This window comes from Pleurodeles waltl, chromosome 1_1 (assembly GCF_031143425.1).
Source record: "Pleurodeles waltl isolate 20211129_DDA chromosome 1_1, aPleWal1.hap1.20221129, whole genome shotgun sequence".
Classification (NCBI taxonomy): Eukaryota; Metazoa; Chordata; class Amphibia; order Caudata; family Salamandridae; genus Pleurodeles; species Pleurodeles waltl.
The window spans coordinates 230022379-230048080 of record NC_090436.1 but is presented as its reverse complement, the minus strand read 5'-3'; the positions used below and the strand labels follow the sequence as shown (position 1 = coordinate 230048080).

Genomic DNA, 25702 nt, shown 5'->3' with positions numbered 1-25702 from the left:
CTGTTAACATATCATGTGCTACGATTCAGAGTACGGTTTCATTCATATACCATGTAACAGTGTTGCTATTACCTAAAGGAACTATCACATTGGGTTAACTAATCATATCCAAACTCAATACATTGTATTTTTCAAAAATGAACTATAGTTAAAGGTTCTTAAGAGCTGCCAAGAGCTTTCAACTTTCTACCCAGTTATATTTGCTGTAAGGCTTCATGTTATAACAAGCATTTGCAGTGCAATAGGTCTTGCATTTTTTGAGTTGGAGCCATTGACATTGTAAATTCATAGCTGAACTTTCATGCCACTTAAATTGGTCAACCCTATCTCACAATTTTGTCTTTTCCTGCTATATAATTCCTCTGGCCCTGCAAATAACTGAAGCACGTCGATTTATCTTCTTCCTCTATCTGCAGCAAAAATGAAAATGTTGCTGTTTAGCATACTTATTTAAATCTGCCACGCTAATTCAAATGGAATACAACTACCACCACACCACCATCAGAGTTGCTGGCTGGCTTACACAATTCCCCCCAAAAAAGACACAAGACAGCCACAGAGGAGGAATAAACTGGAAGGGACACCAAAACGTATCAAGAATGTTAAACTGTCATAGTGTAGTAAGGATGTTAAGTTGGCCTGAATCATGATCATAATTGTAATAAGGAGAGAGTATTAAAACATAAGCAATTATCATATTAGCCTTTATCAGAAATAAACCTTTGGCACTAAACTGTATTGCTTAAACATCATTACAAAATTATCATTTGTTAGAAACATGGCCATGTAACTGTATTATTAGCCCCTAAAAGGCATAACCCCATGAAAAAAACAGGTGAAAGTAATGTATTGTAACCATATAATTAGCCCCTAGAGGGTATAGCGCGTTAAACATTTTCAAGGCTAACAGTTCTATTGCACTGATATAACAAACAATTTCTCTCAACTGTATCTCAATAGTTCCAACCATGAGAGAGCTAAAAAACAAAAAAGATAACTAATGGTGGTAGGGGTTACTATTTTGGAGTCCCCAATAACATAGTGTGGGGACCCAGAGAATAATATAGATAGAAAAAGCACGACACGCTGAACGTTTTTGCGGTGGTTCCATTGTCCTAGGACCACCACAGGCTAAGTTATGAGCAAAAATGTTTTGTAAACGTAATGCCCTGCAAAGCATTATGGGGTAAGTTTCTGTGTGCCACAAATATTTTAGTATGTTGATATGACTGTAATGCTTAGAACAGCCCCTAGAGGACACCACAATGAAATTAGCAATTGTAAGAAACATGGTCATATAACTATATAGTTAACCCCTAGCGAACATAACCCCTCAAAAAGAAAATGGCATTAAAAAATGCAGCGTAACAATATATTTAGCCCCGAGAGGGCGTAGTGCATTATAAAGTTTCAGGGATAGCAGGCCTATAGCAATGATATTACAAACCAGTCCCTTCAAATGCAAACTACTCTCAGATGTAATGGGAACACTTAAAAAGTGAATGGTGGGAGGGGTTATTTTGGGGTCCCCAATAACCTAGTGTGGGGACCCAGAGATGATGTAGACATAGCACAGTTGTGCTGAACATTTTGGTGGTGGTCCCATTGTCCTAGGACCACCACAGGCTGAGTTAGAGGCACACATGTTTTGTAAAAGTAATGCCCTCAATAACCTAGCGTGGACACGCAGAGATGATGTAGACAGAAAGAGTATGCTGTGCATAATATTTTGGTAGTGGTCCCATTGTCCTAGGATCACCACAGATTGAGTTACGTGCAAAACTGTTTTGTAAAAGTAATGCCCTGCAAAGCATTATGGGTCAAGATTCCAGAGTGCAGTGAATATTGTGGTATCGATCTCCTGCTGTGCCGGGAGAGCCACTTTCATTTTGGATTTCTGTTTTACTTAAAGCATTTACCAATTTCAAGTGTTTTAAGGGGAGAGCTACAAGAAATGAGTCTTATTAGGTAATTGTGAACAATGTGACCAGTGCTTCAATACTGCTGATTGAGTTCACACTTGTGCCTGTTTGCTCTGTGAACGCCATGGCCACCATGCAGCAGGATGGGGAGAGACAAAAGAAAAAAAAAAAGTAGTTCAGTCACGCTGAAGTATATCTGTGATCGTGCAATAATCCATGTAACAGGGGCACTCTGCATTGTGTGATAAAAACAGCCTCAAGGTGGGACAACGCAAAGCTTTTTCCAGTGACGTCAAGTGATTTTTGAAAGGTAAACTCACAAACAAGTGAAAGTGATGGGCGTGGTTAAAAGCCCTCAACAATTAAGAGGTGAAAGTGCTTGCGCGCTCGACCTAAAAATCATATGCCTACTGCGCAAACACTATAAAAGTTTCTTACTCTCAAAGATACTCGTAGGTTTTAGGTAAAGACCAGTCCTTCATAGAAGTAATCTCTCAACCTAAATATTGTTTGCATTTATTGTGTCTCTAACTGACAACTACTCTTCAGAGTAAATTCCCTATGTGGAGTACCTTCCTTGAAATAGGAGTGCTAAAGTGCTATTGGCCATGATATACTAGTTGTTAACAACAATAAGGATACTGTCCAGTAGCGCCTGTATCAAAGGTCCAAAAGAACAGCCCCAAGTAATTCCTCCAAATTGCATTATATCTTGCACTGTTTGTGGGCTACACAAATGTATAGGGATACCTTGCTTGTATCGGAAGCGGACATGGTGTGTGGTGAGCACCTATGGTGTTATCACCTTCATACCAGGTCCAGGTATCCCCTATTAGTGAGGTGTAAACAGGGTCTAGGAAGCTAGGGCTCTCTTGAGGTAGCTGTGATGAGCAACCAAGACTTACCTAGGAGACATGCCAAGCTTAGACAATACCACTGTAGTCACCAAGTACTATCATACATAAAAGAACCATACAGTGTTACAAAAATAAAAAATGTACTTTATTATGGTAACACAACTACTAAAATACTGTGTAGCAATACTGTACTAGCAGGTGAGTAAACACACTATTCTGTACACATTACCCTAGGGGGAGACCAAACCATTTCCCAAGTAAGTGGAATGCGAAAGTAAGTCCCCCACCCAGGTAAGTGGAATCTGTAGAGGGGAGCTGGGGGAACTAGGAGCCCCAAAAAGTAAGTACCAGAGTGCCCCCAGCAATCGGGAGAGAAGAGGTAAGTACCTGTCCCCCCCCCCCCCCCAAATCCACAGGTAACTTTGTAAACAGACTGTGCAAGACCCAAGCAAGACTGAAAGAAACAGAAGATGGATCCTGGCAGAAGAGGACCTGCAAATGCAGGGGACCAAGTCCAGTTCCAGTTGGAGTGTCCGGTTGTGTCAGGAGCCGCTACCCACCCTTCTGGAGATGCAGAACCAGGTCGACGGTGAAGAGCAGGAGTCGGTTATGCAGCACAGGAGCAGGTGAAGAGTTCCAGGAGTGTTGCAGTAGATGTCCCACTTCGGAAGAAGAGTTGCAGTCAGTCAGTGATGTGGAACAACCACCAACAAGCCTTGGCAAAGGCAAGAGTTGCAGAAGAATAGTTGCAGAGCTGCTGGGGACCAGCAAGGTTCACTTGGGCTCAACCCAAGGAGACAACCCTCAGCAGTGAGGAACGTCAGAAGTCGAGGATACAGCCTCCACTGGCAACTCAGGCAGCAGGCACAGGACTCTGAGTGAGGCCCACTTAGCAAACCTGAAGAGGAGTTCCATGTCGCTGGAGCAGCGGGCAGGAGACTGTGCTTTGCTGGGAAGACTGCTGGAGGCCGGGGCTACAGGGAGCCTGAAGATCCCTTGGAAGAAGAGCCAACAAGCCTTGCTAGCTGCAAGAGTCGCTGTGCAAAGGGATACTGTCCTGCAGGGAGAGGCAAGGGCTTACCAGCTCCCAAGTTGGATAGCTGGTAGAGAGGACCAAGGGGACCACACTAGACCACCACATGTGATGCAGGATCCACACAGTTTTGCAGGAGAGAAGATCCAGACAGCCGGTCGTTGTTGCAGTTGGTGTTGGCGGATGCAGGGGAGTGACTCCTTCACTCCAAGGGAGATTCCTTCTTGTGCAGGCTGAAGATGCGGCACCCTCAAAGGATGCGCAGCCAAGGAAATGTTGAAGTTTCCGGAAGGTTCCGGAGAAACAATGTTGCAAAGCGGAGTTGTCGCTGGAGTTGCAGATTGACGGTTCCTGGAGAGTCCATTTGCAGTCCCGGTGGCTAGAAGATGAAGTAAACGATTCAGAGGATTCCTGCTGGTATCTTGCACTTTGATTCTGAGGACCCGCCCAAGAGAGAGACCCTAAATAGCCCGGGAAGGGGAGGATTTGTCACCTAGCAGGGTGAACACCTATCACGAGGGGGCTGTGACATCTCCTGCCTGACCTGGCCACTCAGATTCACCCAGGGGCTTCTGCCCACCTTGGATTCACAATGGCAGAACCAAGTGGCCACCTGAGGCGCTCTGGGCACAACCCCTAGGATGGTGTTGGATAGGGGGGTGGTCACTCCCCTTTCCATTGTCCAGTTTCGCACCAGAGCAGGAACCGAGGGTCAATGGACTGGGGCAAACAGGTTTAAGCAAGGAGGGCACTAAATGCACTTCAAAGCATACCGGTGGCTTGGGGAGGCTACCCCTCCCAAGCCATGTAACACCTATTTCCAAATGGAGAGGGTATTTCCTCTCGCTCCCAAAAGGAAATCCTTTGTTCTGCCTTCCTGGGCTTGAGCTGGTCAAGCAGCAGGAGGACAGAAACCTGTCTGTAGGATGGCAGAGGCGCGGGCTGCCCAGGAGAATCCTGCAAACAGGTAGGACCAAAGCTGGGGGTCGTCTAAGGAGCCCCAAGAGTGCATGGAATCATACAGCCAATACTGTCAACAGTATTGGGGTATGATTCCGACATTTTTGATTCATGCCCAGGTTCGAAGTTACCATTATGTAGCTGAACACAGGTGACCTGTGCCCGGTACACAGGTAAAATGGCATCCCTGCACTTACGAAGTCCCGAGAAATGGACCTGGAGTTCGTAGGGGCACCTCTGCTCATGCGGGGGTGCCCTCACACCCAGGTACTTGCAACCTGCCCTCTGGGCTAGCAGGCCCTCTTAGAGGGGTGACTTACAGTGGCCTGTAGTGAAAGGGTGCATGCACCTTTTCACGCAGGCTGTAACTTCAGGCCTGAAGACACATTTTGCATGGGCTCTCATGGGTGGCATAATACATGCTGCAGCCAGTGGGGAACCCCTAATGCCCCAGTGCACTGGGTACCTACGTACTATATACTAGGGACTTACATTGGGCACCAGTATGCCAATTGTGGGGTGTACAAAGTCATGAACCACTAATTTTAGAGGGAGAAAGCACAGTCACCAGGTTCTTGGTTAGCGGGATGCCAGTGAACACAGTCAAAACACACTGACAGCAGGCAAAAAATGGGGGTACCATGTCAAAAAGAGGGTACTTTCCTACAAGTGGTACAAACTCATGCCATCCTGAAAGATCTAAATTTAGAATGTCTGTCAGTATCCAGACATGAACAATGCAGCACTAAATCCAAAGAAAATGAAAACAGTTGTCTTTAGCCCAAGGTTGCAGCTGTCCCTCTGAAGGTACGTTGCTGAAATTTTCTGCAGCGTGAAAGTATTCTTTTCTTCCTATTTTTTCATGCCATTTTGAAAGCTCAGTGCAGCAACACCACAGACAGATACACATCATTTCTCCAGTATTCGGGTATCTTTCATGGATTCACATGCTTGAATCATTCCCTGTCATCGAAGTCCCACAATATCATAGTAAGCAGTATATATCAGTATGATAGGTTGCAAAGGGAATGCAGAGTTCAGCTCAATAGCCTGCCTGTGTCATTTCTGGAGAAATAAAAAGGGCCAAATTTGAAAAATGAGCAATCGGACGACAGCATCATTAGAGCACTTACAACAGAGGCATCTTCCCTCAGATTATCGCTGTGCATCATGTGTGAGTGAGTCTCCCTGAGCTCTGCTCAGTTTTTTCCAAATGTTATCATCTTCGGACACTTTTTTCTGTTCCAGTATGTCAGAAGTGATCAAGAAAGGAGTACTTCATTCTTCACTCGGAATAAATGGATATATTGCCCTTATCCATCCTACAAGGTGAGAAACTGCAAGATTTGCAGAACTTTTACTAGAAAAACCCTCAGAGGTTGTGAGGGATGACTTTTATGATGGCTACAAAAAAGTAAATCTAAGTCTTTTGTACTTTGTGAGGAGGAAAGTGGTGAGTACTTGATCTCTTTGCAGACTTTCAAAAAGAGGAAAAGGTCTCACCGTGAGTGCTCTCAAAACAGTAAAACAGCCTTAAAAAGACCCACTGTGGATCTATGGAAGGCATATTTCATAAAGAAAAATTCAAAAGAGCTTCATCAGGCTCTAAATCCGAGCCATCTACTCCTGCTATGGCCATTTCTTTGAGACTAGATCTTTGTCTGAGACTGCTAAGATATAAAAACTACTGTTGACGACAGTCAGGAGTGACAGAAGCCCGACGATGACTTTATCATCTTCATCCATCCCACGAAGACTGCCTCATTGATGATGAAAAAAACCATCAATTCAATTCAATGTATTTATTTCATGAATTGGAACTCCGAGGAGGTCCACATGCATAGATAACACATACAATATCATACGCCAATAAAAATAAAATTCCATAAAACTAGATAATAACATTATATTGTCTATAAAATGTGATACATTCACCATACTTCCCATCAAACTTATATTTCACAATCAATCTCAAACAGTACTATAGATTTATAAAGTGCAACTGACCGGAAGAATTAGCTTCTATATGAAAAGGCGTTAAACTCAACCCCTCTAACTCTTTACAATGTACTTCCTATAGAGCGCATCATACAGTGCAAAAAGCATGGTACCCTATGAGAGGCCACTCTTGATACCTTCCTCAATGCATGATACTAATGGCTTCCATAGGGACAAATACAAACCACATACTTAAAATTCATAATAAAAGGAGATCTATAAGATACGAAAAATCCAGCCCTCTGCCTGTCAGACCTGTATTAAAAAACTTTATCAAGCTCTGCTACTCAGTACGATTTGTATAAAATGCCTCTAAAATACCAAGGACGTTCACTTAAATTCATCTTGTACACACCAATACAAGGAAAACTCAAGTTAGGTTAAAAAAATGACTTGAAAATTTTAAAAATCCTAAAACAAACTATTTCATTAGGTAGATTATACAAAACTTCCAAGGCCTCTCTGGCAGAAATAATATTAAAATTCAGATAGAGGGGTTGCAACCATTTTTTCCTGAATATAGCTAAGACAAGACAAACAAATAATACACGCTTAAGATTCTGCCCCCCCAATTGGCAAAGATCACAGATGTTCGAGAATCCTTCCCATTTGGAGGTTAGTTCTCTAGGTGGCACGCTGTCTAATCTCAACAGAATGAAAAAGTGTTTCCCCCATGTGGGAGATTCCAGGCAAGGTATGGCTGAGAATGTTTAAAAATCGCTGTTTTGGTTAATATCACGAGTCTCCTGTATAAAAAAAACAGATCTCGACATCCAGGGAAAAACCTTTGGACCATGACGCCTTTTTCAAGGTATCGATGGAATAAGGTCAGGGTCAAGCTCAAGCAATTGCATAGCAAGATTATCGTTTCTATTGAATCTATGTTTGGTAAGCAGTCAGTAGATGGAGAAAATGAGGCCGGCCAACTGCATTAAAAAGAAGGCCACTAAACGTGCTTTAGAGAGAGCCTTACTAACGTTGTTACGAATGTGATCTTGATCACTGAGAGAGCAGGATAAAATTTCCCCCAAAAAGCAATAGGTTTTTACCTGCTCTAACTTAAGTTGACCCAGGGACCAAGATTTTTTATTTAGTTTTTTTTTTTTTACCAGATTTTTTCCCTAGAAAGCATACTACTTGAGACTTGGATATATTGATTTTCAAATGATTCTGCATAGAATAGTGATTTAAAGCAACCCAACGCTGATTTAGACCTTTCGGGGTAAGGTCAATCACGAAGGCAGGAGATAGAACGCCCTCAGATTTTGGGTGCAAAGCCATCAGCATTCCAAAAGGTACCAGGCAAGTCATAAATATATAAAGAAAAAAGCAATGGTGCCAGTAGACAACCTTGCTTCAATCCATTTTTTGTAGGAAATTTAGAAGACCGGCCCTGCTCTCCTCCTAAGAGAACTTTGCACCAGGTTGAAGAGTGCAAAGCTATGACCAAATAAGTTTGGTGGAACACCCAACACATATGATTTCTTCCATAAGATCTTCCTATCTACCCTGTCAAAAGCCGTTGAAATCTATAAATGCAGCATATAATACCCCGTCCCTGATCTGAACATATTTTTCATTTATAATTTGCATTAATAACATATTATCAAAAGTATTGTGTTCCTTTCTGAAACCTGCATGTTCCAAAAGGAGTATTGCGTATTCCTCAACCCAAGAAGTTAAATGCATTAGAATACTTTTTGCAAATATCTTGCCAGTTGCGTCCAGGAGTGCAATTTCTGATAATTTATGGCTAGAGATTTATCTCCCTTTTTGTACAGGGGGACTATAACAATCCCAGTCCAGGAGTCTGGGATTCTACATTGTAAATAGCAGACATAGAAGACCGGGTAGAGAATTCTTGCCCAGAGCTGAGGTTCCTGCTTAATTATGGCCATTGGGACCTCATAAGGACCCATTGCTCCAGAGGCCTGCATTGATCTTATGAACCCATGGGGAACAGGGTCAAGACTTATTTGCATATGGCTGGGTCCAAACTGGGGTGACATGGCGAGCAAAATAACGATGGACTAAACCCAGATCTGTGACTGGGGGTGAGTGTTTGAAAAGTTTCAACACTCCGTCCATCATTTTATTTTGTTTTGTGATGTTGCTTTGTGCACCCTAAGTGCCAGGGGTACGCCCAGACGTGGGTCCCTTGCTCACTGTGCCACTGGATTCAAGGTAGCCTTGCTGATGAAGGGTGATACCCTGAAACCGGTCCCAGGATGCTTGTTTCCGATCCAGGGAGAACCTGGCTTGGCAGTTCAGACTGGACTGTTTCTATGAGGAACAGGGTCAAGACTGATTTGCATATGGCTAGGTCCAAACTGGGGTGGCATGGTGAGCAAGAGAACGATGGATTAAACCCAGATCTGTGACTGGGGGTGAGTGTTTGGATTGTTCAGCACTCCGTCCATCATCCTTTCGTTTTGCTACTTCTACCAGAGACATCGCTAGAATACAGTGACAACTTCAATGTACTGGTTACAACCAATGCCTTTTCTCCAGAATTTCCCAGTACCTACATCACTGGACCAAGATAACTACAGGCTAATGGGTCCTAGATCTCATCGAACATATCCACACATTGGAGTTTACTTAGATTCCACCTTGAACCTCCACCAACATAATTGTTCCCTTCTCACCTTCTTCAGAAGGAAGTTTGGCCATGTTGTCCAAAGGTGCCCCGTTCTCAACCTCAGAAAACTCGGCGAGTAGCTGAAGAAGCAATCTTTTTGTATGATTTTCCTCCAGGAATTACTCCAGCTGCTCAACCATGGGCTTTTTCTTACCAGCCTCGATCTCAAGGATGCATATTTTCACATTCCCATTCACCCCAACCTTCGCAAATTCCTCCGATTTACAGTAGCCTGTCCACATTACCAGTTCAAACTGCTACCTTCTGTCTTTGATCTGCTCCCGAATATTTACAAAATGCCTTGCTCCAGCGTTGGCCTGCCACTGTTAACAAGGCATCCAAGTTTTCTCTTACCTAGATGACTGATTAATAATGGCTTTGCCTTCCCAACAGGCATCAAGGGCTACTATCAGTTGTCTTCGCCTCTTTCAAAACCTGCGGCTCACAGTTTTCAAAAGTCTCGTCATTCACCTTCAACATGAATATGCTTTCTGGGAGCAACTCAAGGCATATTACTCGACAATGCATTCTTGTCTGAAGACTGACAGCAGAAACTTTCTTCCCTGACCCGCTCCCTTTCAAAAAGAAAGTGGCCTTCATTTCGCCTGATCAAATCACTACTCAGCATGATGCCCTCAGCCATTCTCTTAATACCTCATGGTCACCTCAAAATGCGACCCTTCCAGGAACAACTGGATGCACAATGGCTCCAGTTGGAAGGCAATTCAGTGACATTCTACAGATTACACCTGTCATGCAAGCAGCCTTTACCTGATGGATACATTCCTAGATTTTCTCTGCGGGTCTAACATTCCATCCTCCCATTTCAGAATATGTCATTACACTAGACGCGTCTCTGGAAGGATAGGGAGCTAATTTGCAAGATCTGCAGATTCAGGGCAAGTGGACCACAGACCAGTTGAAACTGCATATCAACTTCCTGGAGCTGATATTAGTCTCCCTAGCTCTTCAAGGTTACCTACAGAGAATTCAAGTTCCCGCCATGTTGATAAGAACAAACAGCACAATGAGCATGCACTACCTCAACAAACAGGAAAGTACAAGATCCAAAATTCTGTCCCAAGAAGCTCAAACTATCTGGTGGTGGGCACCAAATCACCAAGTAACAATAATGGCAGACCATCTCCCACAAGTGCACAACTGTCAAGCAGACACCTTGAGCAGAATGGCCCAAGATTGTCACAAATGGAAATTGAACCAACTAGTCGTGGATGCCATAGTTCGCGAATGTGACAAACCCAACCTGGATCTATTTGCATTGAGAGAGAACAAGATCAAAAGGGATTCTGGGGTAATGCCTTTTCGAGGCAGTGGTCCGGAATATATGTCTACGCTTCCCCCCTCCTCAATCCCTCTTATTCCCAGAATTCTCTGGAAAAAAACGGAACCATGCAGGCTAATACTCATTGGTCCAGCGATGGCCCAGACAACACTGGTTTACCGAGCCTCTTGTGTTGTCAGTGGACAAACACATTCAACTCAAGCCGCAAGTAGACTTGAATAATCAATGAATAATCAGCAGATCTTTTATCCAGATCCAATTTCTCTGCGTTTATCAGCATAGCTCCTGAGCATCATGAGCTACAACTCCTAGATATTCCAGAAATCTGTCTGAATATTCTTGTGAAGGTTAGAGCTGATTCTAACGTACAACTGCTCTGTCTAGCCAAATCCAGTCTAGCACATTCTTCTGTCAGAGTGCATTTGGCTGCTATTTCCAGGTACATGCAAACTTTGGGATCACCTTCCTTGTGGTTGCACAGATTAATCATCCATTCCTTAAAGGGCTTTTCAGAGCATATCCTCCAATAAAGTCACCTCCTCCTACATGGCAACTTGTTACAGTATTATCTCAATTAATGAGAAGTCCATGTGAAGTGGTCCACAGGGCTGAAATAAAGTTTCTTACCTTTGCTACTTGCCCTCCCTTGTGCCAGGAGAGTAAGCAAACTACAATCATTCACTCATAGAGAACCTTGGAAGCTTGTTCTAAAGAAACCTTTTACAGTTAATTCTGTACATGAAAAATTTGCTGAAGTGAAACTTTTCAACTTACTCATTTTCTGAATTTGGCAGAGTTATAGTTACACATGCATAGCTCTCTATGTTGGATGTGCTTTTCATAAGAAGTGAAGATAAATATACCTCCATTCCTCAAAGTAATTTTTGCATATGCTTTAGAAATAATTTTATGTAAAGCAATTTGAGAATAATAGTGCATCAACACAATTCTACCTTGTATCCACTGGCTTATTGAAATAGGTTCGGCTGTGGCTGAAGATAAGGTATTTGAGTCCTTCTTTAAGCAACTATTTTATATTGGCACTTAGGTGCTGGGCTGCATATGTATTTTATACAAGTGTTTCCGATTAATAGATTTCATGTGACTATATTACGACCAAATCACAGCAATAGATGAATCGCATAATTTGATTAATCCCTGGGAGTTTATCCCATAATTGCAGAGTGTGGACTAGATATTCATTCCAAACATGCTAACATGAGTTAGATCAATTATGATGTTGCTTAGATGTGTCCATGTGCCAGACTTGTATACATTATGTATTGACTTGTCTACCTATTTTAGAGTAAAATGACTGTAGTCTCCTCCCTCCCCCAAATTCAGAAATTTCCAAAAACCTAAACTACCTGTAATGTTTAAACCTGTAATGTTTATATGCAGCAGAATCAAAGAGTACTATCCCTCTTTTAAATGTTGTTGCACAGGTTTGAATGTTCATGCGTCAGCGAATTAACTTAGAGCCTGCTGAAAGTCCACTTGAAACAGGTGCAGGCACCATAAATCTACTAAAGGGTAAAAAGCAGTAAAATAATAAATTGAAAAACATGTGTGCTGCTTTTTACCATGGGAATTATTAATATGTTTAGCTATTTTAGAATGAGTCTGGCTATAAATCTTGATCCCTTACCATTTTCTTACTCCATGTGATTTGAACGATGTTGAATCAAGCCATACGTATCCTAATGAATGCAGTTTCTTAAGTGTATTTTGTATGAACTGTAATGCGGGTAAAACAGAATTATTGTGGGTTCTCACCTTGTGTTCACCATAGCAAACACTTGTATTGCAAGAAGGCCCAAAGCAAAGTTGAGAGCTGCATTAATAGATTGGGTCATATCAGTCAGTCAGATTGTGCCTTCCATGGAGCCTGCATGTTTTGGAATGTGAGGCAGAGCTCCATCTAGGCAATGATGCAGCATGTTATACAAGTATCTTTCAAGATATTAAACGTCAACATTTTGCTTGCCTTGATTTAGTTAATGCTACTGTGATCTTTTTTTTTTTCCTTCTGCAGTCTACGATTAGCATTACTAAATGAAGCAAAAGAGGTGCGTGCAGCAGGGCTTCGTGCACTTAGATATCTCATACGAGACTCCAGTATTTTGCAGAAGATGCTAAGGCTGAAAGTGGATTATTTGATTGCCAGGTAATTACGTTTTATATTTGTTAAGTCTTCATTATGTACACTGAACGACTGAACAAGTCTGGCACTCTTGCTGGAGCCAGCATTTATAGTGTCTGCATATAATGAAAGATACCCACAACAGTATGAGTGCAGCAGTGCTATTCTATTATGGTCATATTTTATCTGTCTTGACATTGCTAACCATAAAGGTTTCTGCCAGAATTGTATTAATTCCTTGTCTGGAGACAAAAACTGGGCCCATTGTGCACTATCTACACATTTAAATGTAGTTTTAAACATAACTGAACGTGCCTTACATAAGCCTGCTAGAAATTCACAAAAGGAATCCTGGTAGATTTAAGCACATTTATGTGTGCAGAGATCTCTGCCGTGAGTGCAGAGTTCACCGCACCTGGAAATCCCACTGTAAGGGTGTTCCCTGAGCATGGGTTTGCCCTGGCTGGCTGTTGGCATTAACAAGTTCCTCTCATTACCTTTTCCTCTCTGGGAAAAGTTTGAATATTTAGTCCAGTTCATGGCTGGTGTTACTTTCCTTCCAGAGTAGGAAGGGGAACAGATTACCTCCAGATTTACTGGGTGTGTAGGAGGAAGTTTGTTTTCAATCTTTTTTAAATACCAGTGGTGGAAAAAAATGTGTGTTTGCACAGGGAATCCTATCCCTCCTGTGCAAAGTGCTTCTCTCTGGAGAATGTCTATCAGGAATAAGATCCTGCTGGGTGGGAATATTGCATAGAAACTTGTATGCGTCCCACCTTCCATTAAGTAGTGCTTCTTGTTTGTGGATTCCAGAATGTCATAAATCTACACTTGGAAGTAGGTTTAAATCTGAGAGTGCAGATTAATGGCTTTCTTTTTAATTGGGCCCTTTGGGTTTTTGACATGTCCATTTAAAAATAAATGTATCCAATGTTAAGGCATGAAACCTTTCTGGTACCATGATATTTTAAGGCCAAAAGCTATGTTTTTTTTTTAATGTCGCCAGGGCCCTAAGATGAAAATATAGGGTCATGTTATGCATAATGTATTTCTAATATTATATGTTTATTTTAAGTTGGCTTGAAGAAACATGTTTTTCGTTTGTTGATTAGAAATGTAGGCATACTGGGCTATTCTGTTTATTCACAGTAAAAAGAGGAGAACAACACTTAATTATGTAGTTGAAACCAGAGAATTGTAGGGAAAAGCACCCTTTCCGTTCTGAAAAACACATTCTGTAGCTGAAAAGATCGTTGAAACTGGTCTCCTTTAGGTTCAGGACACTGATTGGAGTTAGAATATTTAGATTTTGTTTACAATTCATGAACAGATTGTTGTTGAGACAGCCGAAGGCCAAGTGGATTTGTGTTTTTTACAGTTTAGTGTGGATTTGCTGCACTTGACACACGTTTTGCTGATTTAATTATTAATCTAATACTACCACCAAAGAATATACCACTTAATGCTGTTTGATTCCTGTGTAATTTGTTTTTTCTCGTCTCATAATTTAACGTAACCCTGTTGCACCGTGTGGCTCTCCAACTGCTTAATAATAGTAGCGCTGCCAGTGGTAAAGTTCTGCAGAGTGACTTGGAGTCTGTCTTTATGATTTCACGGTTCCCTCTGAAATATGACTTTTCATAGCCCTGCATTTTGTGCATAAGAACACCCCAAAATATGTATTTTTAGTTATGGATGAGCTGCACTTTCCATCAAAAAGACATTTTCTGCTTTGCCCCATGCGCTGATCTGCTCCTGATTAGGCATTTACTTTGTGTATGCATGTAAACTCAGTTATACCAATTTGCATGCCATTCTGTGCAGGGAAACCTAGTTAAAAGGTAGGGAGTCCAAAAAAAAACATTTATCCATTTTAACACAGATTTTACTCAAGATATCTTTGCACCTGCCCTAGTAACGAATGGGAACGGACGGTAGAAGGACTGCAGTTTTTCATTCTGGAAGAATTGGTGTAGAGTGTTCTGGATAATAGTGATATGGGCATTTACTTGTGCTCCACTTTAGTCAACATAATGGTGGTGGCCCTTCTAGTTTACATCTACCCCGACCTTGATGATTAGTTGCTAGCGGCCAATTTCCAGTGCATCACTCCTATGCTGTCAATACCTGGCACTATATGGTGTAGGAAAGAGACATTTTTTTTACATGGTCACGCCCACTTTTTGCCTGATAGTGGATGCGATTTCGATTAAAAGTGCATCGGGTTCCTGCTAACCAGGTTCTCAGTGCCAGATCTCTTTCCCTAAAATTGTGCAATTGTTCCCCAATTGTCAATTCCTTTGGCCCCCTTGTAAGTCCCTAGTAAATGGTACCTCTGGTACTAAGGGCATTGGTACCAAAGCAAGTCCCTCAGTGGTGCAACATATATTGTGCCACCCTCAGTGACCCCTCCTCTAGCACAGACAGCCTACCATTGCAGACTGCGTTCCTTGGTGCAGCTAAAAGTGTACAGCTTGTGTGCCATATCTCCTGACAGTGCATGCAATATATGTAAGTCACCCCTACAGCAGGCCTTACAGCCCTAAGGCAGGGTGCATTATATTACATGTTAGGACATATCTGCACGAGCAGATATGCCCCTGCTATGTCTTTGTCAATTCTTAGACATAGTGAGTGAACAGGGAAGCCATTTTAAGTACTTGTGCTGGACACTGGTCAATGCGAGTTCCTCTGCTACATGATGGCTTCACAGAAGTTAGGGATGTTTGGTATCAAACATCTTGTATTAATAAACCCTTACTGATGGCAGTGAGGAATCTATTAATACATGCACCCAGAGGGCACTTCAGAGGCACCCCCTGAAAAACCTACCATTTACCTATGTTCTGGCTGATTAGTTCTAACTAGCTTACCACCACCGGACATGTTTCTGGCCCCACAAGAGTGAGGGCCTCTGGTGTTGGGTGTACAGGAACAAATCCCTGCTCTGGCAGGGCTTTTATCACACCCCTCCCAAAAGGATGACCTACAGATCCTCATCCCAAATCAGGGGGCTTCAGAGAAGCCCACTGCCCTTGCTATGCAGATATGGCTTTACTCTGAGAAGAGATGCCAACCCCCCTGCCTCACGGCCCATTTGGCACCTGGACAGACGGGATAGGTAATATTCAGCGAGGCATGTCCACCTTTCAGGTCAGTCCCACGCTTAAGATGAACTGCCTGATGTGAACACAACATTTGTAAATCTGCTATCTTGGTGTTGGCAGAATTAGGAACTTTCGGACAGGTTGATGCCCACTTCCCACAGGAAGTGGCCATGTAGGAGGTGTAGTGACCCCAGGGATAAGTAGCCCGTTGGTTACTACCCTACTTTCCCCTAGATGGCCCATAATTCAGTGTTTAGGGGAATTCCCTGGCTCCAGGAAAGCAGATCAAGTCAAAGCGAGCCAACAGTGCTAGCTTGGTCCCCAGCTTCTCCAGAGACAATCCATTGTGGGTTTCTCCAATGCAACCTTCACACCTGCAGCCTCTTCGTGCAGGCCCCCGCGACCGCCTCAGGTGACGGCATCCCGACAGTCCACTTCACCTCTGCACCCGAATGCCCCGGACTGAGGTGTCTCGGTGTCCCCCAAGATCATGAGAGTTGAGCCCACTTGTTGGTTCATCCAGATTGGTCCCCCAGTCCACTTCTGCAGCCTGTTTGTGTGGTCCCCCTGCACCGCGACCTCCATCGGTGACAGACACCCGATAGTCCAAGAACCCTCTGAACCCAGGTACCCTGGACTGAGGGAAAGACGACCACTGGTGTCCCTACATCCCCGAAGCATTGCAAGAATCGAGCCCACTAGGTGGCTCACCCAGACTGGACCACCAGTCCTAACCTGCAACCTCTTTTCAACCGGACCGATCCCCTTGACTAGCATTGGACACCTAATGCTGTACTACACCTCTGCACCCGGCCCCCCTTGTGCCGCCTGGTGTGACCTGTTGTTGTGGCCTTGGACCTTGCCCCATACTGAAGTCCATGAGATTGGTCCGGTAAGTTGCTGTACTCTACCTCTGTGCCGTAATTGTTCATACTTTATAGGATAACGTTGAGGTGTCGTCTTATTAAACTGTAAAGATTTTTCTTACAAAACGTACTTACCTGGGCGTATTGACTTTGGTGCCAAAACATATATAAAGATACTTGTTATTTTTGGAAATTGGTGTGGATCTCCTTACTGAGTTTTGTATCTCATTTATTGACTTTGTGTGTATTTGCAAATGTCTCTCACTCGTCTCTGATAAGCCTAAGGCTGCTCGACCACACTACCCTGAAAAAGAGTACCTTGGGATCACTAGAGTAAGCCCCTGTCCACTGGTAATGGAGCCCTGGGACTCTTTGCACGATATACCTAATTTTGGTGTACCATATAAAGAGCCAGCTTTTAGATATGGTTTTACACTTTTCTAGGTACCACACAAATTGACTTCAAGGACATTTTCATTTTAAACCTACAATACAGAGTATCGTAAAGAGGAGATCGGGATCCCTCAATTACTTGAGACTACGTTGATTTGGACTGTTTTATTTCACAACTGAAAGTGTGAATGTACATTCTAGGGTATGAATCTGTAGCAAATGATTAATGACGGGCAAATACATAATTGCAACCACAGTTCTCAAGTCTTATGCTTAGGCAGAACACGTTGTCCAAGTATAGCGTGGGTGCAGAGTATAGTGTTCTTTTTATTAAAATTATGAACACTTAGTGTTGACAGTTAACATCTGAAACTCTACTGAGCTTTTTTTTTTAAATATATTTTTGTGGTTTAACAACATATGCTTTACTCAAGGCTATGCTTCAGAATCCGGTCACTTCTCAATATTCCAAAGTACCCAGCTTGATTTTAACTCTGGTCCATCCACCTGTTAAGTCCCAAAATATGATGCATACATTACTACATGAAATGTATATAATCTGTGGGTATTTCTATGTTTGAATCTCTCACAAGAGTAATATTTGCATCAGTGTGCTGCACTAAATATATTCTGTGACCTCCATTGCTGGAAATATCCTTTCTTTGAAGTATAGAATCTTTCACTCCTTTACCTGATGTTAAATTAAGTACCCTCATAACTTTTAATAGACATTGCCTTCTTCTCCTTTATTTTACACTTTGTCAGTCCTGTTTGTGTCTTCAGGTTCCGTCAGGAAGTAGACTCTTTAAGACATTGCTGAGAAACCATGGAATCCTGGTGGTTCACCTAGCTACAAAGTATGTTTTACTTCTCAACCTGCAGCTCTCACACTGGTGGAGTGTGACTCTTCAAACACTGTGGTTGAAAGAGCCTGGCATCTTTCTCAGAATAAGCCTGTAGTGCCCAGAAATGAAGACCTTCCCCAGATGCCACGTGTATGATGGCCTCTTTAGGAACACCCTAAAGGATACAGCTCCTGACCTTACAATGTCGCAGACAGACACAAATTTCACTTCTTGCTCCCAGTTCTTAACACCTTATGGACTGGGTTTAACTTCTAGCTCCTAGCAACTTGCATTTTCCTTCACCTATGCACCATCCCCAGCATTTCTATGATTATGTTACAGGAGACTTCCGCTCTAGCTGGCGCTAGCACATTCCGCACAACAGAATATCTATGTGCTTATATTGTAGATGCCAACAGACAGTAAATTCTGGTACATGTATTTGCAAACAGTAAATATAGCAAATGTTGCTATGAACTGTGCTTTGACTTGAGAAGCTAGAGACACTATGCAGTAATAGCGTCTTTCCTGTAAACATGTATTTCTATCCAATCACTTAGACTATTGTGAATTGTACCCACTCATCCACCATTGCAGTTGATTAGATATGTGTGAAAATAGTCATTGTGATGGGCTACATGTATATCTGCGTCTTTAGGGTAAGTAAGCCCAAGCCTCTGATGACTAAAACGGGAAGGGAAGGATTGTGAGAGTCAACAAGGTCAATGTTGATGGATGTTTTGTTGCAGGCTGGTCATGTGTTCCATAGGCAAAATGGGGAAGATGGTTCATTAGAGGTATTCTTTGGCATTTTAGTTTGGCTATAAGTTTCGAGGGGTAAATACAAAGAATGTTTGTAGATCTGAGGATATTTTTTTGTGTGTAAGTGTAGGAAGTGACTGTGAAAGATGGCATGGGTTGCCCATGTTCGTGGTAGCGGGTAATGAGGCAGACTGCATACAGCAGAGGCTTTGGGGGCATAACGCAAAGAAGAATAAAGTGTATTCACTTGGTTATATGAGATGTGGTGGGAACTGCAAATTAAGTAGGTCTTAATGCTTTACTGAAGAATGTTGCAGTTGCTAAGCCTGTGATTCTCAAAAGTATTGTTTTTGGTACCACAAATCTATAGAAGCAATGTGCATAATGTCTTTTAATTATGAATGTAATTACTTTGTGATCTAGAGGAAGATGGGGTGTGATCAGGGCTTCCTTATTTTCCTCCTAAATCGCTTTGGAATGTTTAAATGACTTGCAAACGAGATCAGTCTATTGATCATATAATAAGCTGTCAAGATAGATGATGACTGTCCACGGCCATGACGCCCATGGGCATCACTGGGAGAGCAAGTAGTAGGCCATAGAATGTTCCACCAGTATCCTCTCAAAGCATCCAGTTTTGTTTCTTCTGAATGTCACCTCTGTCCCATAAGGCAGTTGCGAATACAGGCATGGAGCTCTGGCTCAGTTCTCCACAGACCTCTATCACTAAGGTCATAGACATTCTGAATGAAGGGGCATTTGCACATTATAATGTTAAGGGTCCTAGGCCCTCATGCTACTAAATAAGGTGACACAGAGACAGTACTGGGGTTCGTACAACTGGCCTTGGGCATGTTCGCCCTGCCCTCTTGATTACCAGGGTCACCTGACTGGTGACACCTGTAATGGATGGATGTGTGGGGAGTGTGGAAGCCAGCCTTCAGCAGAGTGGATGGTGGAAACAGTAGAACATGTCCATCAGGACACTACACACATCAGTAGATTTTTATATCTGTTACAGTGCAAAATGAAGACTGGATCACAAAGCAGTTAGTATGCAAAAGCACTGATTGCCTTGCAATCAGCCCTTTAGCACATTGGGCCCCTTAAGAGCTTCTTGGTCAACATTTGTTTGTGTAGTCATTAAAGATCTACATTTGTTATGCAGCTATTTGTGCTGTTTTGTCTCCATCTATACCGGCCATCTTGAAGGAAAGTCTCATAGTTTTCTAATAAGACAAAATGTAGCCACCACTGTTCTCATGAGGAATATCCCAATACTATACATTTCTAGGACAGCTGCCTGAAGACCAGTTCATAATTTTAATGCACTATTTACTCTGCCTCCTTTTTACTTAACAGTTGTGCAACTACTGTGTTATGTTTAAAGTCCCCAAACCAAATAAGGGTTTTAGCTTGTTACTTGATTCTATTTTTAAATATCTTGCAGGGAGTACTATGATGGAGAAGAAAACTTCCAACTATCAGTAATTATATTTTTCCTCAATACACATTCTCTCTTATTTTTTCGGCATCCTGCTTATTCCCTGTGACCAGGAAACTAGTCAGAAGGGAGATATCTGTGGATCCTTTCTATTCTGACTTCCAGCAAACTACATGCACCTTCTGGAAAATGTCAATTTTTTTCTCTGTAGTCACAGTCTTATAATCAACACCTTTCCCTTTATTGATGTTTGTTAGATGGACTTTTTCTGATTTTGTTTGGCAATATCGGCTGCTTTAGAAAATGTTTACTGTTATGGTTTTCTTTCTTTAAGCAATTTTCTAAATTTAAGTTATATCTTTAAAATGTGTTGTTATAGCTAAGTAACTTTTCTTCTTCCCACTCCAGTTTCATCCCATTTTTTCCACTCACCAGCCTTAATTAACCATGTGACTATCTTGAATCTGCTTCAGCAGGAACTGTACTTGAAGAGTGCTTAAATATTGGGGTGTAGATAGTAGATAGTAGAACCATCTTAAAGCAGTATATATTTTTTTTTTTTTTTTTTCACCACAGACAGCCTCTTCTTTATTTGTATATATGTTGTTTCTTATTGGGGATATTAGTCATTTTATTAATTGCTTTATTTTTGATATTCAATTAAGTATTTGCTTTAGAACACCCTGATTTCCTAGGTAATCATTATTCTTCCTTTGCAATATCCCAGAATATTTTATTTTCACTTCTGTTGTTAAAATGTGTGTGTGTGTGTGAGATGTTTTGTAGGGACAAACATTTTATGGTTTCTGATGGGCATTTGCTATTACAATGTCCACACTCACAATGGATTTCATGAATGCTTATTCATATGAACATTTCTTATTTTTCTGTTTAGATGTATTGACATACAACAGAGTAATGAAGTGGAAAGGACCCAGGCGCTTCGCCTAGTAAGAAAGGTAACTCGGGACTCCTGTTTGAAGTTGCAATTTACAGCTATGTATTAATTTTAAAGTCCCCATCAAAAAATGCTGGCTCTGTGGCGATGAATTGTTCAGTGATTAAGATCAAAGTTCTCTAATGGAGAGAATGGTGGTGTTAATAAACTTGAATTGTGTTCACCATCCTCTATTGACCAGGACAACAATATTGAACTCTTCAAGTACAATCCACTTAGGAAACTCAAAAGTGGGTTGCAGTGACCTAAACCCATTAAAAGAGGCTTACAGCAACTTCAGGGGCAGTGTTAGCTTCTTTCTTTATCTTAATGCTAAATGGAGTTCTCTTTTCTGTCAGTGTTCTTGGCTGCCTCCTGTATAGATATTGATCGTACTTGTGTGTTGTGCAGCATGAGGCCTTCTTAAAAATAAATAAATAATTGTGTGCAGTGTACTGTATGAATGCTTGCACTTTTAGGGTGACCAGCTTGCTTGAAGATCTGTTCTCTGCTGGGTCATTGGTGAAAGATCAAGAAAATGACCCCCCTTTTTATATTAAAAAAATATATATATGTGTGTAATTGAAGTGAATCCTATCAAGTGCAGTTTTTATTATCCACATTATCAAGATTAACACTACTTGTGCGTGTACCTTTCTTTCTTCTCTTATTTTATTTGAGAACCCTGTATGCTTTCCTAATGTTTACTTTTCATGCATTTGTGTCACACTTCATTTTGCTTTTCAAAACCTACTATTTCACTTATTCCCCCAGGACCTGTAGGTTAACTTCATTTACTGTACTTAAACTCCAAAAAGTAAAGAGACGTTTTCAGGACACACTCTCTAATTCTGTGAAATCTTGCCAATCTGTAGATCCTGCCGATCTGTAGTCTTGTGTTCTATTTGTTTTCAAGGACACTTATGGATGCATATTGTCTATTTCGTTTCTCCACCATGCACTGGCTTTCCTTCTTTCAGTGAAGAATGGGTGACATCCACCTTTCAGGCATTCTCGTCTCTAGAGTGTTAGCCCATTTATGGGAGGTGACACCTTAAGTTGTGCATAATCAGGTAGTTCTCAAAGATTTGAAGACCAGAATACAAGAAATGTCAACCCTGATGTTTTTAAATTAACAATCATGCTACTGAAATGGTTTTATTGTCAGTGATTGGGTGACTGAGAATGGGATCCTAGCTGATCCTATTTATTTAAATTATCTTGTTGGGAACACTACAACAACATCCCCTCTCTTTCTCTTCTGCTGACCTCTATGCTTCTACCTAGCAGAACATTTTCGGTACTTGAGTACATTAGATGCCCACCTGGTTCAGTGTCTTCCATCTTTCTGTTCTGCCTGGGTCACAAATAACCTTTCCTGTGTTATTGTCACATAGGTTCCTCATCCAGGGAAGCAGATGTCCTCCTTTACAGTTCTAGCTAGCCCTAGTGTCTTCTGACAGTGATCTGATGTAGTCTTCCCCTATTCAATCTTTGTGTGCAGTGTGCACTGCAAGCACCACATTCAAATTGGTGCTGTACCTCTAGGGTAATGTGTTATATGAAAAAAACAAGAGTAACCCTAATTTCCACCTGAACCTGGATAGCAGTCATATAGAGAACAATGGTTCACACACAACGCATTCACAGGAAAACTATTTGACAAGAATAGCAAAATTGCTGCAAGTAGTATATTGCTTATATAGCAGTTCACAAGTACTGGTCCTAAAAAGTAGTTTATTACAGCATAAACCACATTATTATTCCATGAGCACGCATAAGGGTGAGGTAAGTAACTCCTGTACTAGAACCAACTGCCAAGACTTAGTGAAACAGTAGTGTGAAATTTACAAAGGTGCTTTGTACAACAAACAGCTGCACAATTGTCTTTAGACCTTCATTATGGACCCTCAGTCGCCTGAACAAATAGTTCATGGAAAGGTAGTCAGTCTGTTTGTATTGCGTCAATGATGTTTTGACTCCGCTCTGAGCCCTGGTCTCTTCAGGACAAGAAAAAACCATGAAGGTACCTACAGAGGAATTAGGGACAAGCATTAGAACCTGCATGTCAAAGAGTCTGAGGCGGGATAAAAGTGGCCCATGTTGGCCATGGTTACTACTAGAACCCTGTAAAGGTAAGCCCACATGAGCATGCTGAAAATGCAACATGCAGGATGTCTGATGAAATCACAGGGGAAAAGAATTGAGGGATATTCACTGGTTCTTGGACCTGTTGTGAAATTCAGTATGAGACACATAAAAGAGATACTGGTGAATCAGGGTTAATAATCATGAACCGTAATGGAATTAATAAACAAAATGCGTCCATTAGTGGTACAGTCACTCACCGGTGATATGTCAGGACATCGTTGGAAATAAGATGGAAGAAAGCTGGGTTTGCGCTGTGGCGATTAAAGCCTAAACCAGGGGTGGAATCTGCCTACACTCTTCTGAGCGGAGATAATGGCAGCAGTGTGTCATACTGTGTACTCTCTAAGCAAAGGCTTCGGATCATGAGCACGATAAGTTCAAAGATGGCGGCTTGTGAAAAGAGGCTTTGGGTACATAGCTTTTCAACAAAGCTCCCAGTCAGAACGATGTTTGAAATACAGAAATGTAGCCCCTCTAATTATAAACAAGTGAAAGATGAAGGCAGTTAGGTCAAGAATATCGAGACTTGGTGACAGAAAGGCAATAAGGTATTAAAATTAAATTAGATTACAGAAGGCCAGCAGTATGATCTTTAATAGTGGATATCAGTATATAGGGTCGCTGGATCTACCAGTGTGTATCATTTTGTATTTTCTCAATTACCTGCAATGTCTCACAGTCTCGAAGAATGGTGACAGCATGGTGCATGCCAGTGCTTCCTGTTGTAACAACAGGTGCCAGAAGTAGAGAAGAGGTGTGAGCAGGTGAGAAGACATAGCAGCCAAGGAAGATCTTTGGAAACGTGACCATCTGAAAGTTCATCATGAACCCAATACAAATACGTTAGAGCTCTAGAGTAAAGTCACACCTTGTTGCACTATTGACCTTAAGCACATCTCCCTGCATCTTGGCTTCATTAATATAGAAAGGGTTGTGGACTGTAAACATTATAGTTTTACAGTGATAATGAAAAATGTGCTGGTTTGATTCTGTTTTGGTCCTTTTCCTCTTCCAGCCATCACATATGTTGCATGGTGTGCACCATCTTTCTTGTTGGTTGCTATAGTGTTGGTGTAGGACTCCAAGCAGCATGTGTACTTTGTGCTACACTTACTCTTTGCCCATCAGTCCCCTCATTTATAGTCCAGTACAGATATAGTCTGGCTGAATATGGACTTTGTCTTGAAGGCAGAACGTTTTCTTTGTAAGCCGAAGGCAATATATTTCTGTTTGTGACAGCTGATACTTTATAGAAAGATAAAACACTCCCATTGATCATCTGTACATTCCTTTGGTACTTGTGTGCTATCTAACATGTTGGAAAAAAATGGGAGCACTAGTCCAGATTTATGGAATTTTGGCAGTATGCAAATTAATGTGTGCTGTTGCTGGTAAAATGCGCTGAACTGTAAAGTAAGAGGAACTGTGAGGTTGAGTGGTGAACAGAAGTGAACAAGAAGGTACTTGAGATGGAAAGATCGGGTGAGAATAAGGGGCGGCAGATAGAGATGAGCTATTTAGAAGTTTGAGTATGACTGGTGAGAAATGTGCTAGACATACCCACAGGAATGACACCAGGATCAGCTGTTTGCAAGAAAGATAAGTGACATGAAACCTGCAGTTTTCCAGGGCAGAGACCGGGGTAATGTTTAAGTGAGAAAGATGAACAGTTGGAAAAGTAAGTTGGAAATTGAGGGGGGCAAGGGAAGCAAACTATTGAAATGGAAGAAACGGTGCTGAGCAAGTTAATTGACAAACAGGAGATGCTCAAGACAAATGGAATTCAAGCTCACATATACTGGAAGTCGAGCCATAAAAATGTCTGCACATTAAAAAAATAGCACTGGCATGTCTGCTCTTTCCTCCACCTTTAACTGGAGGGCTTATCAACTGTTAAAGATTAGAACTCTTCCACATTGTATGCATCCTCACACATTGTTGAACATATTAATTATCACAGTTGATATTTGTAATCTAAAAGTTTCATCTTGATAGTTCTAGAGATATATAACCCCCTGAAAGGAAGACACTAGTGAGTTTTCAAATGATTGATGTAATGGTTGAATTAATCTCAACCAATGTTATTTACTCGGGACAGTATCCCAGTCCATTATTTTGCACACTATGCCACCTCAATGTGGAACCAGCTTTATGCAGATCAATCTTCACCTGCTCCAGTTGGAACAGTCCAGCCCGAACGGTCACACCAGGTCCTCCCTGAAATGAAACACAATCAACCCAGAACCAGTTTCGCCCTAGTTATGGGCTCATCAGTCTAGTACAGCTTGGTTCCAGTGACACAGTGTTCATGGGACCCACGTCTGAGTATACCCGTCCCAC

General features: G+C 41.8%; 1 protein-coding gene across 2 annotated transcripts in view; it reads left to right on the top strand.

Moving 5' to 3' along the window:
* The window catches only part of RICTOR (RPTOR independent companion of MTOR complex 2), a 1007050-nt gene that overhangs the window by 72804 nt on the left and 908544 nt on the right, over window positions 1-25702 (top strand). For both annotated transcript variants that reach the window (XM_069221337.1, XM_069221336.1), the window contains exons 5-6: window positions 12750-12881; window positions 21170-21233. In XM_069221337.1, coding sequence (XP_069077438.1) covers window positions 12750-12881; window positions 21170-21233 — 196 coding nt within the window. The remainder of the gene's footprint in view (window positions 1-12749; window positions 12882-21169; window positions 21234-25702) is intronic.